This window comes from Meleagris gallopavo, chromosome 22 (genome assembly GCF_905368555.1).
Source record: "Meleagris gallopavo chromosome 22, MGAL_WU_HG_1.1, whole genome shotgun sequence".
NCBI classification, from domain to species: domain Eukaryota; kingdom Metazoa; phylum Chordata; class Aves; order Galliformes; family Phasianidae; genus Meleagris; species Meleagris gallopavo.
The window spans coordinates 5,194,642-5,210,079 of record NC_139425.1 but is presented as its reverse complement, the minus strand read 5'-3'; the positions used below and the strand labels follow the sequence as shown (position 1 = coordinate 5,210,079).

Here is a 15,438-nt window from a genome sequence, read left to right as displayed (position 1 = left end):
CTGCAACTTCTTTCTTCTTTCTCTTCACCTTTCAATAGCATCAAAAATGCACACTGCGGGGGCAGGGCAGGGAGGGGTGCAGAGGCTGAAAGTGGAAGTGAAAGGCAGGTGCTTTCCAATTCCAAGTCACTCTCACTGAGTACTTCTCCTGGCTCACTCATGTGGGCACATCTTGATTTCTTGTTACAAATGCACAGGTATTTTTGTGCTTTTTTTTTGTTGACCTTCAAGCAAGTTTCACCAGGAAAAATCAGAATAACTGCCCATGGCTTTCCCCCTGCAGGCATGCTGCTCACAGACAGCGTGTTGCAATGCCTGGTGACACCGGTGCTGCTGCGTTTCTCCCCATGGAGCCCCGAGGCTCAGTCCCACGGCTGTGTAGTGCTGAGGAGCCCCAAGCCCTGCAGCTGCAGTGCCCCATAAAACTCAGAGTGGTTGGGTTGGAAAGGATTTTAAAAATCATTGAGCTCTCACCCCTGCCCCAGGCTGGCTGCCCCCCGTTGGATCAGGCTGCCCAGGGCCCACCCAGCCCAGCCTTGGCCACATCCACAGAACAGGCTTCCATGACTTCTCTGGACAAACCGTTCAGACCTGCTCATGAGCCCCATCCAACTGCTCCACGGGGCCCCTAAAATCTTCCTGCAAAGTGAGAGGGGCCCTTTGAGGTCCAATGCTCATTCGGTCCTGACCTCCTCAGTCCAGCTGTGGATTTATAACAAAACAGCCATTCATCTCTGGCCAGCTTTATTTTTAAGCATCCCTTTGGCGAGCGTGCATAAGTCTTGTTTCACAGATTCCATTCCTGAGGCGAGCTGTGCTTTGCTCGCTGCAAATTCCAAATATATTTGTAGGAATTATTACTGTGAATAACACAATGGTTGTGTTTGAGTTGCAGACAGACGCAGCAGAGCCCTTTGCTCTGATCTTTTCAGGAACTCGAGCAGCTTTTCAGCAGCCCCACCTGGAGCCAGTGAAGCATGCAGCCAGGAGCTGGATGGACCCAGTGATCCTCGCAGGGACCCTCCAGCTCAGGAATTCCATGTTTCAATCATTTTTCAATCACTAAGCTTTGCAGACTTGCAAAGAGTGTGGGTGTGACAGCAAGTGATCAGCATGGCCAGCGTCAGGAGCCCACTGTTAAGAGCTTAGGGCTGGTTTAGGTTTGTGAAGGGGGAACTAAAGCTGGGATCCTTCAATCCGGGCTGGAGGCACCTCGCACAGCAGCGTGGTTCTGTGGGTGGCAGGTGGCTGGACCCAGGCCGTGCAGGAATCATCTGGGCTCTGCTCCAGCTGCCTGCTGAGAGCCTTCGGCTGCAGCCAGCTGCTGCTCACACAGGGTGCACAGAGCTCCAGAGCCACACAGGGGCCTTCAGGCTCTGAGTGAAACCAGGCAAGCCGAGGAGAAGGAAGCAAACATCACCAGAGGTGGGGACTGCACAGCACTGATGTGTGGTGATCAATTGGGATGGGCGGCGAAGTTGGGAAGATCAACAGTGAAAGATGGGAAAAGCAGCTGAATTTAAGGGAAGAGATGTGAAGCCAACAAGATCATTACCCTGCAACTGCCAAGCAAGGGACGTTTTGACCAGCGACTGCTCTGATCCACTTAACAAAAGCCACGAAACCACTCCTTAAACTTAGAAAAACTGCTCAAAGCCACAAGCTACTAGATACCAGAGAAGAGCAGGACCTTTGCCCTGCAGTCACAGGCAATTTCAGAAACACCAAAGCCAACACTGGTTTGTGTCCATATCTCTTGTGGGACAGCCCCAGCCAAATCATCCCTTCTGGTTTGAGGAAGATGAGGAGGGTAAGATCCTTTCAAGTGCCAAACCTGGCAGCCAACCTCATCACGAAACAAGTGGCCGGGATCCAAACGCCAGCACTCTCCATTCATCATCCCACTTCCTTGCTGCAGTCAGTCTGATGCCTCCTGAGATTCAGAAGCAAACAACAAAGTCAATACAGTCATCTTGATCCTGCAGGCAACGCGATGTGAGCAACACAATGTCTTCCTGGAAGAACTACCTCCATGAACAGAGGCAGCCACCAGCTCCTCCCCTCCTACAGCCTCATTGCTTTCTCAAGAATCACCACATGGAGCCTTGACCCTCCCTGGCATCCAGGCACCAAAGAGCTCTTTTTACATTCTTTACAGCAGGCTGGGAAATAATCTTGGCTTCTAGATTCTTCCAGGGGAGTGAGAGGCATCAGTTCCCTTCACAGATGGCCTTGGCTCTTCTGCTGCTGCCAGTGGGGAGCAGCACCAGAGCATCTCTGAAACAGAGAAGCACATGTATGAGAATGAAAGTAAATTAGGTCTGAGCAGGATTAATAGGGATTTAATTGAACTACGTGAACTGGAGCTCAGCTCACGAGCTGCTTATTAGCCTGCCTCAATGGATCGTGCTGCTTGCACTGGAGGAGCAGAAGGATGCACTGTGAGTGGGACGGCTCACAGGGCAGTGATGGCCATGGCACTCGAGACGAGTGTGGCCAGAGGGAGATCTGCTTGGACACTGTCAAAAATGGAGCAAAAAAATTGCTGGAGATACTTGGGAATTTGAGGACTTACCGCATAGCCTTTCTTTCCTTTCCTCTTCTGGGGAGGGAACCAAATGATACTGGCCAGAGCTCTCCCAGCACACCGCTCTTTCTGTAGCCCAAGCGGCCGCCAGGCAGCTCTCTGCTACAGCTATGCTCACCAAGGAGCCTGCAGAAATCCCCATCATCAACAATTAACTGAATCCCCATCTAATCCCCTGCTCCTATTAACAAACACTGCCTTTATTTCGCTACTTCCATGGGGGGCTTTTGGAGCCAATATCTCTCATGAGAGGCAAATTAATTAAGCCATTGCGCTGTTTCCTCTTTCCAGAAAGGTGTTCTGGCAGACAGTTTGCCGCTTCCAAGTCAAACACAGATACATGCATGCCTGAAAGTATGAACTAACCAACTTCACACAGATCAAAGGAGCTGAAAGGCTTCCCTTGAATGAGTCGCTTTCATGAATAGGCCATTGATGTCCCTGTGTTTCTACAGAGAGCTCTGGCAGCTTTCATAGTAAACAAACACACAGAAAGAGGCAGCGTGATTTTTAAAAAGTTTTGTTTTTATTTGAAACAATGATTATATATACATATATTTCAACAGAAAATAGAATAAAATAAAATATGTAAGATACTGGTAGTTACTAAAGACATACTATCAGTTCAGCTAATAATCAACATTTTGAAACAGGTATCAAGCTGTTAGAAACCAACTGCAAAGACAGCATAATCCCACTTTCCCTCCCCCCAGAACGAAACCCCAATATCCAGGAATTCCACTTAGAAATGAGTCATTCAGACTCAACTCAGACAGAAGGAGAAGCCAGCTGTACTGAGTTAACAACCACACAGGGCTCACTGCTGGCCGGCTCTTGGTCGTGGAAGCATTCCTGTATTTTGGGTAATATGTGCATTAGTCTTTCAGTATTTGTACTTCTGTTAGAAGAAAGCAATAGAACCCATCTTTAGGGAACCTGCAGAAGAACAAGATTAAATAAAACTACCATTCTCATTCATAGAAGCTCACACATCAGTATTAATCTTTATTGTTGGTGTGAGAGATTTTTGTCATGTTTCTTTGTCCTGAAATCTCCAAGCAACTTTGGAGTGCTTTTGTCTCACATGCTTTGTTCTGTTCTCCTCATGCTGCCTGCCTGACTCATCCACCAACAGCAAGGGAGAGCAGCAAACATGGTCCTTCTCAAACTGATGGTTCCAGCAAATGTGCCGTTAGGCTTCTGATAGAGAACAGACACAGCACAGCACTGCTACTGTACTTGGGCTCACAATGACTCGTCAATTGAGGACAGCAGTCTGTGAATGCAAAAGGATGGCAGACTTGCAGCCCCGCCACAGAACCCTTTCTTTCAAAGCCACTCTGAGCCCTGGGGCACCTAACAAAGCAAGTTCTCCTCCCATTGACTCATTCATGATCAAACAAACCAAGATGTGAGCTGGCATCAGGAAGCTCCAGATGCCTTATAGAGACTGTGTGGCTATGTCACCACCTCTCTCTCCAGTCCTGTCTAGCCATATTTCAAGCTAACACTAGACCGTCCCTGGCCCTGAAGAGACAGACCCTGAAGGAATGCAGCGTCTCCAGCTCTTGCCATACATGAAGTCCTGTATAGGCAAAGTCCTCTTTGCTTGTAACGCATCAGAAGGCCTTCCCCTTCCAGCTTCCTTAGTTCCTCTCCAATGTCCATGAAAGGGAAAGCACGACCATGCCAGAAAAGCGGACCGTACAGTCCGTTGCCTTTGGTGCCCCTCTCAGGAAGCAGTCCTTGGAGGCTTATCGCTCAAGCCCTTACCGTTTCTTTTTGCTTTCCTTCTTGGCTTTCTTGCTTAGCTGTGCAGCACTTGCCTTTGCTTTCTTCACCGTCTCCCAAGTCTTAGACTCCAAGCTGTCCGAGTCCTACAAGAATCAATTCAGAAAGAGTCAGGCAACTTTCTAGCAATTGGCTGGCAGCTCGCTTTGGGCATTTATGTGAAAGCAGAACTACGTAAGTGCTGAGTATCTCTGCTGGAATGCATCTATATCAGACTGAGTCCACATTTAATGAGACTTAAGCAGCACCATCCCTGCTTCTTCTGCATGTGTTTCTGGATGAGTGTGAGTTCATGCACAGCTTGTTACCACAGAGGCTGTTATAAGCTTAAGTGCCTAAATCAGGCTTTGGAAAAAAAAATATCCCAATTTTAACAGCAGGATGAAAACCAACACTAAACAACAATTATTCAAACAAGAAAAAGGAAAAGATATCACAGAATCACCAATATATGTGGTAACACTCAAAAGGTATTTCTGCAAAATGTTCATCCTAATCATGTGTAAGACAAAAGGTAATCCTCAAAACAGTAGTCAGAATGCCATGTTCAGAGTCTTTACACCAAGACCAAAACCCAAGGAGGGCACCGAAGGCAAAGCTCTCTTCACCTGGACTAACAAGGAATCCTAAGGTATAGAGCTTGTTTCCTTCAGGGGAGATGACAGATAATATTTCAGCCATGGGAAATAAAGTCTAGTTATCTGGTAAAGACATGAGGGAACAGCGCCAGTCTTATTTGAGAAAGCACACACACACAGATTGCCTCCTTTCATTAAATGCATTTGAGTATAAATATTGCTTTAGCATCTTGGGTTCTAGCAGTCAGAGCTTGCCAACTGGAAAAGGACACAGAAAATGGCAGAGCAAGATGCGCTAGCTTCAAGCTTCCAACACAGAGCACCAGATAATGGAGGGGGAGGCACGGATCTGACAGTATCCTTTTAATCAGAGTCCTGTTCAATCATCTCTAAAGTCACTGGGCTATTACGGTTCACATCTGTGTGGCTTTCCAAGGAAGGAGAGTTGGCTGGCTTTCCAAAGGCAGTAATCAGTGCATGGGGAGCTGGGGAGGCTCTGAAGAAACAGCAACAAGCGGCTATTACTCAGGTTTGCAGAGTGGTGATGCTGAGAAATGAACACTGATGCCTTCTACTGTTCGAACCAAGGTAGTCTCCAAAGCCTGAAGCCTCCAAAACAAACAAGCTACTCTGCACTCTACCTGAACCCAAGCATCATTCCTAAGATATGGAGGGAGAGTATCTCTTGTTTATTATCATGTGAATTAATCACAGAGACAGCAAATCAAGGGGACAGTGTATATATGGAGAAAATAAAAAAGAAAGCACACAAACAACCTAAACAGTAACAAGCCAGACAGTTCTAACAGCTTAACTAACGAGATGAGGGTCAGAAACCCCACATCAAACAAAGCTGTCATTATTCTAAATAACAAGAACAAGATATTCAGTATTGCACATAAATTTACTAATGTAAATTATGGGCATTGAGGGATGCAAAAGAACAGAGCAATGCCAGAGAATCAGGACTGACAACTGCTAGCTTTGTCTCACTGCACGTCAGATCACCGAGGTCCAGTATTAAGTAAAGGGAAAATGGAATCATAGTCCTACATTTCACATCAACATTTCAAAGTCAAAGTCAGGCAACTTTCTAGCAATTGGCTGGCAGCTCGCTTTGGGAGCTCAAGTCACCTGACTGGGCAGCTTTGGGTGCCACTGCTGGAAATTGCCTTCCTGACATCAGGGCACAACAGAAACTCCACCTCTATCTTGTTCCCAAAAGTCCCACGCTAACTACAGTCTAAAGGCCTCTCCTGCAAGGCAGTCCCTGCACAGGGGGACGCCCTGCCTGGCACCCCATAGGCCACAGCAACAGCAGCAGCTGCAGCAGCAGCAGCAGCAGGACGGTAAGATGAGCTTGCACCTCAAGGCTCCTTGCGTGCCATCAGGAACAGCACGCACACGGAAGGAAGGACAGAACAAACTGCGGCACTCTCAGCAATGCCGGGGCACGCTACCGTAGGCAACAGCTACCAATTGTTCCCTCCCAGCCTATTTTCTCAGCATTTCTATCAATCTCTCTCAAACACAGCGCTACTTACTGTCTTTGGGGACTTGGAAACTGGCAGGATTATGGCCAACACGCAGAGAAGCTGGAAAACGGCTCCAAAGAAGAGTCCGTAGCGCAGCACGTTCTCCATTAGCGTGGGCTCAGGGATCTCAGGTGGCGAGAAATGCACTTCAGCAGCCATAGCGCACACAGCCTGCTGCTCTGCTGCTCTCAAGGAGGCTGCTTTCTACAAGGGGGAAAAGAGAGTCATCATTCCTAGCATGCACTCCCACGGTGTTACTTCCTGCTAGCAAGAATTCCCAGCCTAACTTAGAGGCGAGCTCTGAAGACATCCTTGGTCTTCTGACCCAATAACAAAGAGGGGCACAAAACTTGCATTTCGGGAAAAGCTTAACAGGCAAAAATAAACTTCTCCCCGAGGCTGATCACACATGCATGACGACTGTCTTATTAGTATTAACGGTAATGTTATTAATACCATTACAGGTACACATTTTCATGCACCTTTTGTACGTATGTGCTCACGGCCTTGCTGCTGCTGTGCACGCACAAAGCCCATCTGTTGAGGACACTGGGATGAGCTGTGCTTCACCAACACTGCTTCAGCGCACGCCTAAGCGGTGCTTACTCTGAAGTAAGGCACACCTACCTGGCAGTGGCCACGCAGGATGCCTCAGACACAGGCACGGACTGTTCTCCCGAGGCCCAACTTCAGGCCACAGCCACTCACGCTCTGTTCCTCGATGGTCTGCAACAGAAAAGTCACAAGGCGGAAATTCCATTAATCGAAGATGCCGTCGGACCTCCGTGCCCAGGCCAGTCGCACTCGTGTCTTCGCATGATAAATCAGACGTGTGCTTACCGAGGGAGCACTGCTAACTTCCACTTGACAGGAGCAATCTACCCCCAGCTCTAAAATACAAACAGGAACCTATGCCTAACTCTACAATACGAACAGGAACCTATGCCTAACTCTAAAACTCTAAAATACAAACAGGAACCTATGCCTAACTCTAAAACTCTAAAATACAAACAGGAACCTATGCCTAACACTAAAATACAAACAGTAATCTACTCCTAACACTACAACTAAACTTAACAGAAAAATCAACAAGAAAACCAGGCACTGGGGGCCCGCAGAACTTGGCTCGAAGGAGGAGCAGGTGTTAACTAATGCCACCCAGCTAATGCTGGGGGCGGGGGCCGCGCAGCGGGTAAGGAGCCGAGCGCCTGGACCAGCGACGGTGGAGCTGTGACAGCGCCAATGCGGGGCCTGGCACGGTGGTGTGGTGCCAGGCCAGCTGTGCCGCAGGCGGATCCACCTCCATGGGCTCCTCCGGAGGTGGATCCACCTCCATGGGCTCCTCCAGAGGTGGATCCACCTCCATGGGCTCCACGGTGGTGGTCACAGCGCCGGTCCAGGCGCGATGGAAACGGACTCTCTTTTCATTCGTCCTCCGCTTGATGGTCAAGGCGGGCCCCCTCCTCCTCTTCGCTACTGGGGCCCCCAGCTCTCTCTTCCTATTGAAAAGAGGGCAACCTTCGCCCCTCGCTCTCTTTGCTCCTGACATGGCTGCCAGAGCTCTCAGAGGCGAGTGCGTTGGCCGGGGCAGCGGTGACCAAGGTGACAGCTGTGACTGGCAAAGGTTCTAAAATGGCAGCCGCACTGCTGGCACTGGCGTTCCACACAGGATGAGGAGGGGGCTGGAGGACAGGGCACGGGACGGCAGCTAGAAGGCACTCCCTGTGCCCAGCGGGCAGCCCTTCTCTCCGGCAAGCAAGAGGCCACGGAGGAGCCGGCCCCGACAAAAGGGCCCTCAGCCTCCTTCACCCTCTCCGTTCCTCCACAACGGAATCTTTTGGGGCTGGGACACGCAGCACACAACGCCATGTTCTGGGCTCTCCTGAGCTCAGCGCCAACAACAGCACGCTCCAAAGTGGACCTGACTACGCCCGCCTCCTGGCAGACACAAGCTCTGCTTGCCGCGTTCGCATCCAGCGCCTCTTCTTGCGCCCCATGGCTGGCGATTCAACCATTCCCTACAATAAATACGGCCAGCTGAAAGTTGATTACAATCACTCTGACTCAATTCCACACCCGCGCACAATGCTGGCACATACACGGGGCCACGCCGGCTCACCGATCCTCCGTGGGGACCCACGGCACAGCATCAACAAAGCAGGCAGAAATGTGACGTGCTCCTGACTGACGGCACTCTTAAAATCTCTCTCCCCCTCCCCCCAGTCTACCAAGGCAGCAGCTCCCAAGCAACAGGCGCAGTCACAGACAACTTCACACCTGGCTTGTCCCGCTAAGGGACGGCCACAGGAAGCACATCTTTACAAACAGTGAGGTGGCTCGAGAACTGGCTGACTGGCAGAGCGCAGAGGGTCGTCGTTGGTGGTGCAGAGTCTGGCTGGAGACCTGTAACCAGTGCTGTCCCCCAGGGGTCTGTGCTGGGTCCGCTCTTGTTCAATACCTTCATCAATGACCTTGATGAGGGGACAGTGGCCACCCTCGGCAAGTTTGCTGATGCTACGAAGTTGGGAGGATTGGCTGACACGCCTGAAGGCTGTGCCGCCATTCAGCGAGACCTGGACAGGCTGGAGAGCTGGGCAGTAAGAAACCGGATCAGGTTCAACAAAAGCAAGTGTACAGTCTTGCACCTAGGGAGGAATAATTGCATGCACCAATACAGGCTGGGGGATGAGCTGCTGCAGAGGAGCTCTGCAGAGAGGGACCTGGGCGTCCTGGTGGACGACAGGTTGGCCATGAGCCGGCAGTGTGCCCTCGTGGCCAAAAACGCCAATGGCATTCTGGGGTGCATTAAAAAGAGCGTGGCCAGCAGGTCGACGGAGGTGATCCTCCCCCTCTACTCTGCCCTGGTAAGGCCTCATCTGGAGTACTGTGTCCACTTCTGGGCTCCCCGGTACAAAAAAGACAGGGATCTCTTGGAAAGAGTCCAGCGGAGGGCCACAGAGATGGTGAAGGGCCTGGAGCATCTCCCCCATGAAGAAAGGCCGAGTGAACTGGGTCTGTTTAGCCTTGAGAAAAGACGACGGAGAGGGGACCTGATCCAGGTTTATACATTTCTGAGGTGTGGCGGCCATAGCGGTGAGGCCAGTCTCTTTTCAGTGGTACGTGGAGACAGGACGAGGGGAAACGGACATCAGCTGCAGCATAGGAAGTTTGGCTCAAATGTGCGTAAGAACTTCTTCACGGGGAGGGTGACGGAGCGCTGGAACAGGCTGCCCAGGGGGGTTGTGGAGTCTCCTTCTCTGGAGACATTCGAGTCTCGCCTGGACGCCTACCTGTGCGACCTGGTGTAGGGAACCTGCTTTGGCGGGGGGGTTGGTCTCGATGGTCTCCAGAGGTCCCTTCCAACCCCTACAATTCTGTGAAACCTTCTTTCAGCTCCACACCCTCGGGCCAACACAGCACCCGGGCGCGTTGCTCCATTCCTCGCCCGGGCCTTGCCGCCTACAACTCCCTACGGGGACTCCTCCTTCACACCCCTGAAACGCCCACAAAGCTCCACACTCGCACGGCCTTCCCTCACAGGAAGCTGCCCCCCGGCCCCCGCCGCACTCGGCGGCAGCGCACGCATCGCCTCCGCGTGCCGGCAGCACCGCCAGCTCCTCCCCCGAGCGCCCCTCGATGCCCCCGCGCCGAGGCCCGACCCCGTTCCCAGCACAGAGCCCGCTCCTCCCGGCCCCGCTCACCGGCCCGCCGCCGCCATGCCGCGCTGCCCCGGAAGTGCTGTCCGCCGGCACGAAGCACTTCCTGCCCCGGCCCCGGCAACCGCCTGCGGCGTCACGTTGCGAAGGGCGGCCTGGGGGCGGCCGGGGCCTGGAGGGGGGGAGGGGGAGCTGGGGGGGGCCGCTGCCGGATTCCTCTCGGATGGCGCCGGCGCCGCGCAACTTGTCTTCTCTCCTTTTCTTCTCCTTTTCTTCTCTTCTAGTTTCTCTTTTTCTTTTCTTTCCTCTTCTGCTCTCTTCTCTACTTTTAATTTCTTTTCTTTTTTCCTTTCCTCTTCCTTTTTTGCCCTTTCTCTTACCTCTTCCTTTCCTGTCTTTTCCTCGCTTCTCTTTTCTCTTCCTTCCCTTTTCTCTTCCCGTTTCCCTTTTTCTTTCCTTTCCTGTCTTACTTTCTTCTCCTCCGTTCCCCTCCCCTCCCCTCCTTCCGTTTTCTTCCAGTCCACGCTCAGTATGCAGACCTCCAATGGACGTGCCTGGAGAAGATCATCTACGCAGGCAATAAACGGCTTGTGCTGTGCTTCGCTGCTTTGTGCTCTTGAAAGACTCTGATTTGTTTTGCCCTTTCCTAACCCCGAAGTATCAGGAGGGCCCGGCTGGCTTTGCTGCGGAGCCTTATCATCCCCGAGTCTGAAGACTTGGGGGAAAAGCCCAGCAGCTACGTAGCTGCCAAGGGAAGATTTCATGCCCTGGCCTTCATACAGCCCGGCTCTCCCCGCTCTGCTCTGCGCTCCTGGCATCATCCCCTGCAGCCCCCGTGCTGCGAAAAACACGAGGGGGGCGCGGGCCCAACGCCCTCCCGGCTGAACGCCCCCCCACATCCCCATGTGCTGCACCCACACCACCTGCCCCAGCCCCGCAGCCCTCCCTCCTGCAGGCAGCGCAGCCCCAGGCCCCGGGCCGGGCCTCAGCCCCGAGGAGCTGCTGGAGCTGACTCAGCCCCCGCTGGATCCAGACCCAAACCAAAGACGCAGTGACCACTCATAAATACTTGGTTTCCCTCCTTTGCAGCCAGCCCCTTGGCTGCACACAGCCCGACAGTCCGCTCTTTCCTCTCCGGCAGTGCAGCAGCCAGGCAGGCAGGCAGGCAGGCAGGCAGCAAAGGCAGAAGGCAGTGCCTTGTAGCACGCTGTACCGAGGTCTGGTCGCCTTTCAACTCCAATGACTTGAGAGGACAGTGCCACCCGCAATTTGCGATGCACGAAGTTGGATGAACCCTGAAGGTTGCTGCCACGCAGACTGACAGGCGAGGTGGGCTAAGAACCGATGGTCAACAAAGCAAGGTACTCTGCCTAGAGATATGCTGCACAATCAGCTGGGATGCGCGCAGAACCTGCAGGGCCTGCGTCCGGTGGACGACTTGCTGACCCAGTGTGCCTCGTGGCCAAACGCCAATGCATTTGGGTCTAAAGACGCCACAGCACGAGATCTCCCTCTACCGCCCGTAAGGTCATGAGACTGTTCCACTTCTGGCTCCGGTACAAAAAAGACAGATCCTGGAAGCCAGCGAGGCAAGAGAGTGAAGGCCTGGCACTCCCAGAAGAAAGCGAGTGATGGGTTGCTGAAAAGACGACGAGAGGGGACCTGATCCAGTATCTTTCGGGTGCGCACGGTGAGCAGTCTCTTTCAGTAGTGGAACGGACAGGACGAATCAGCGCGCTAGAATTGGCCGAATGTGCAACTTCTTCACGGGAGGGCGGCGCTGGAACAGGCTCCAGGGGTTGTGGATTCCTCTCTGGAACATCGAGTCTCGCCTGGACGCTACCTGGCACCGGGTAGGGAACCTTGGGGGTTGTCGTGTCTCCAGTCCCTTCAACCCTCATTCGTAAACTCTTTCCTCCACACCTCGCAACACAGACCCGGCGCTTGCTCATTCCCGCCGCCTTGCCGCACAACTCCAGGACCCTTCACACCGAAACCCCACAAACCCACACGCGGCTCTCCAGACGCCCCCGGCCCCGCCCCGGCGGACGCCGCATCCTCCGTCCGCAGCACCGCAGCCTCCCCCAGCGCCCTTGCCCGCGCCGAGGCCCCTCGCAAGCCCGCCCCGCCGCTCCGCCCCCCCGCCATGCCCGTGCCGAGCTGTCCCCGGCCGAGACTTCCTCCCCGGCCGGCACCCTGGCCACTTGCGAGCGGCCTGGGCGGCCGGCCGAGGGGGAGGGAGCGGGGGGGGCCGCTGCGATTCTCGATGGCGCCGGCGCGCGCAACTGTCTTTCCTTTCTCTCCTTTTTTCCTCTTTTCCTTTCTTCTTTCTCTGCTCTCTTCTTACTTATTTCTTTTCTTTTCTCTCTCCTTTTGCCCTTTCTCTACCTCTCCTTCCTTTTTTCTCGCTTCTTTTCCTCTTTTCTCTCCCTCCTTTCTTTCCTTCCTGCTTACTTTCTCTCCTCCTTCCCTCCCCCCTTCCGTTCTTCCATCCGCTCATGCAACCTCCAATGACGGCGGGAATCACTCCGGAATAACGGCTTGGCGTGCTTCGGCTTTGTGCCTTGAAGACTTATTTGTTTGCCTTCAACCCGAAGTATCAGAGCGTGCTTGTGCGGAGCTATCACCGATCTGAAATGGGGAAAACAGCACTCGTAGCTGCAAGAAATTTCTGCCGCCTTCCAGCGCTTCCGCTCTCTCTGCGCTCTGGTCATCCGCAGCCGTGCTGCGACAACACAGCGGCGGGGCCAACGCCCCGACGCCCCCACCCCAGGCTGCACCACACCACTCCCCACCCCAGCCCCTCCTGCAGCAGCGCAGCCCCAGCAGGCTGCCCGCCCCGACTCGACGACCGCCCTGGATCCAACCCAAACTAAGACGCGGACACCTAATACTGGTTTCCCTCCTGCAGCCAGCTTGCGCCGCCCGACTCCTCTTCCTCTCGGCGGCAGCAGCCAGGCAGGCAGGCGGCGGCAGCAAAAGGCAGTGCCGATACGAGCCCGGCAGCTTTCTGAGGGAACGCCGAGCCATGAAAACGACAGACACTCCACCAGCCTCTCCCTTCGTGCTCGACGGCCTCGCACACCTACACTCAACACGCGCGCGCCCAACGCTGACCATTGCATGAACGCGCACCGGTCGCCCCTCCCGGCCTCGCTGACCTGGGCAGCGCTCACTGCACCCTCCGCGCCCCTCCCCTCCCACTGCAGCGTGCTTCACAGGCCCCACATTGAACTCCCCGGCTACGGGCTGACTCAGGCCACGGGCTGCCGCAGTGCAGCTGCTCAGGCAAACAGAACCGTGCTACGGGTGAAAGAGCCACGAAGGAACAGCCAGGCTGAGTGCAGGACCCTTCTTCCTCCCGCGCTTCTCTCCTTCGTCTCTCAGCTCGAAGCAAGGTGATCTCACAGTCTGCCTACTTACGCGCGCGAAAGGCCACACTTGGAAACACACGGAAACGGAAGCCATCTCCACGAGGGACTACGACCGGTTATCGCCCTGCCAGCCCAAGCCGGTCTGACCCTACTGAAAGAGGCAGCCCGTAAGCTTTGTTCCTTATTCAACATGGATTTGTGATTCTATTCAAAATAAAATTGGGCAATACAGCATCGTAATCACCAAACAACAGTTGGAACAGTCAGCTGCAGCCTAAGATAGCCCAGCTTGCCAAGAATCCCAGGAAGCTCTGTAACCTCAAGCTCCTTTCTTTCTCAATCAGAACATGCGAAGCAATCTCTTTCCTCTGACTCTGGCTTCTACCTTTTTTTTGCTTCTCTGCTCTGCTTAGCTGTGCACACTTGCCTGCTTCTTCACCGCTCCCAAGCTAGACCCAAGCCGTCCGAGTCCAAATAATTCAGAAAGACGGCAATTTCTAGCAATTGGCTGGCACTCGCTTTGGAGCTCAATCACCGATGGCTTGGTGCCACGCGAATGCCTCGACAGGGCACAAAACTCCCTCTATTGTTCCAAAGTCCCACGCAACTACAGTCTAAAGCCCTCCGCAAGGCAGTCCCCACGGGACCCTGCGGCCCAAGGCCAACAACACAGAGCAGAGAAGCACAGACGAGACTTGCCTCAGCTCCTGCGTGCATAGAACAGCACCCCGAAGAAGGAAACAACTGCGGCCTCCACATGCGGGGCACCACGTAGCAACACTACCAATTCCCTCCACTATTTCACTTTCATCAATCTCTCTCAAACAGCGCACTACGTCTTTGGCTGGAACTGGTAGGCACACGCAAGAGCTGAACGCAAGAGACGTACGCCACGTTCCATACGGGGCTCGATCAGTGGGAAACACTTCACAGCATACCCACTTGCCTGTCTCTCAAGAGGCTGCTTTTACAAGGGGAAAAGAAGTATCGCATGACTCCGTGTTACTTCCGCACAATTCAGCCTAATAGAGCGCTTGAACTCTTGTTTCCGACCCAAACAAAAGGCACAAAACTGCATCGGAAGCTAACAGCAAAAATATCTCCAGCTGTCATGCATGAGACTGCTTATAGTATTACGTAAGTTTAATACCATTACAGTACATTTCTGCACTTTTGATGGTCCGGCCTGCGGCGTCACACAACCCTTAGTTGAGCTCTCCCACACTGCTCACGCACGCCTAACGTGCTACTCTGAAGTAAGCACACCTACCTGCGGCCAAGATCCTCAGACAAGGCACGGACTGTCTCCGAGCCAACTTCAGGCACAGCACTCCTCTGCTCGATGGTCTGAACAGAAAGTCACAGCGAATTCCATAATCGAAGATGCTCGACTCCGCCCAGCCAGGCACTCGTTGAGATAAATCACTGTGCACGAGAGCTGCTAACTTCCATTGACAGGACATCACCCACTACAATCGAAAGGAACCTATCTAACCTAAAATACGAACAGGAACCTATGCTACTCTAAAACTCAAAACAAACAGAACCTTGCTAACTCTAAAACCAAAAACAAACAGGACCTTCCAACACTAAACAAACAGAATCTTCACACACAACTAAACTTACAGAAACACAGAACCGCACTGGGGCCCAACTTGGTCGAAGGAGGAGCAGTGTACTATGCACGATGCTGGGGGGCCGCGCGGGTAGACGAGCGCTGGACAGGTGACTGTGACAGCGCCAATCGGCTGGCACGTGGTGCCGCAGCGTGCGCGCGATCCCCCCATGGCTCTCCGAGTGATCCCCCATGGCTCCGTGGATCACCTCCAGGCACGGTGTGGTCACAGCGCCGTCAGGCGCGATGGAACGCCTCTTATTCGTCCTCGATGGTCAGGCGGCCCCTCCCTCGCTACTGGG

At 53.4% G+C, this 15,438-nt stretch overlaps 1 protein-coding gene and 1 pseudogene across 2 annotated transcripts; both read right to left on the bottom strand.

Annotated features, from left to right (window-relative positions):
• Window positions 1-3,091: 3,091 nt before the first annotated feature.
• Window positions 3,092-10,351, bottom strand: LOC104915533 (protein MANBAL-like). The gene is made up of 4 exons (XM_085241699.1): window positions 10,193-10,351; window positions 7,119-7,217; window positions 6,501-6,695; window positions 3,092-4,464 (listed from the first exon to the last, which is right to left on the bottom strand). The coding sequence occupies exons 3-4, from the start codon at window positions 6,648-6,650 to the stop codon at window positions 4,357-4,359; spliced, it is 258 nt and encodes an 85-aa protein (XP_085097825.1). The 5' UTR covers window positions 6,651-6,695; window positions 7,119-7,217; window positions 10,193-10,351; the 3' UTR covers window positions 3,092-4,356.
• On the bottom strand, window positions 7,119-8,498 carry LOC146542952 (uncharacterized; annotated as a pseudogene). The gene is made up of 2 exons (XR_014887763.1): window positions 7,432-8,498; window positions 7,119-7,400 (listed from the first exon to the last, which is right to left on the bottom strand). The product of XR_014887763.1 is annotated as an uncharacterized LOC146542952 (transcript).
• Window positions 10,352-15,438: the final 5,087 nt, after the last annotated feature.

Coding starts and splice junctions, on each gene's coding strand:
- LOC104915533 (XM_085241699.1), bottom strand. CDS start 6,650: ATGGCTGCTGAAGTGCATTTCTCGCCACCTGAGATCCCTGAGCCCACG. Junction 4,465..6,500: donor TTTCCAAGTCCCCAAAGACA/GTAAGTAGCGCT, acceptor TGATTCTTGTAG/GACTCGGACAGCTTGGAGTC.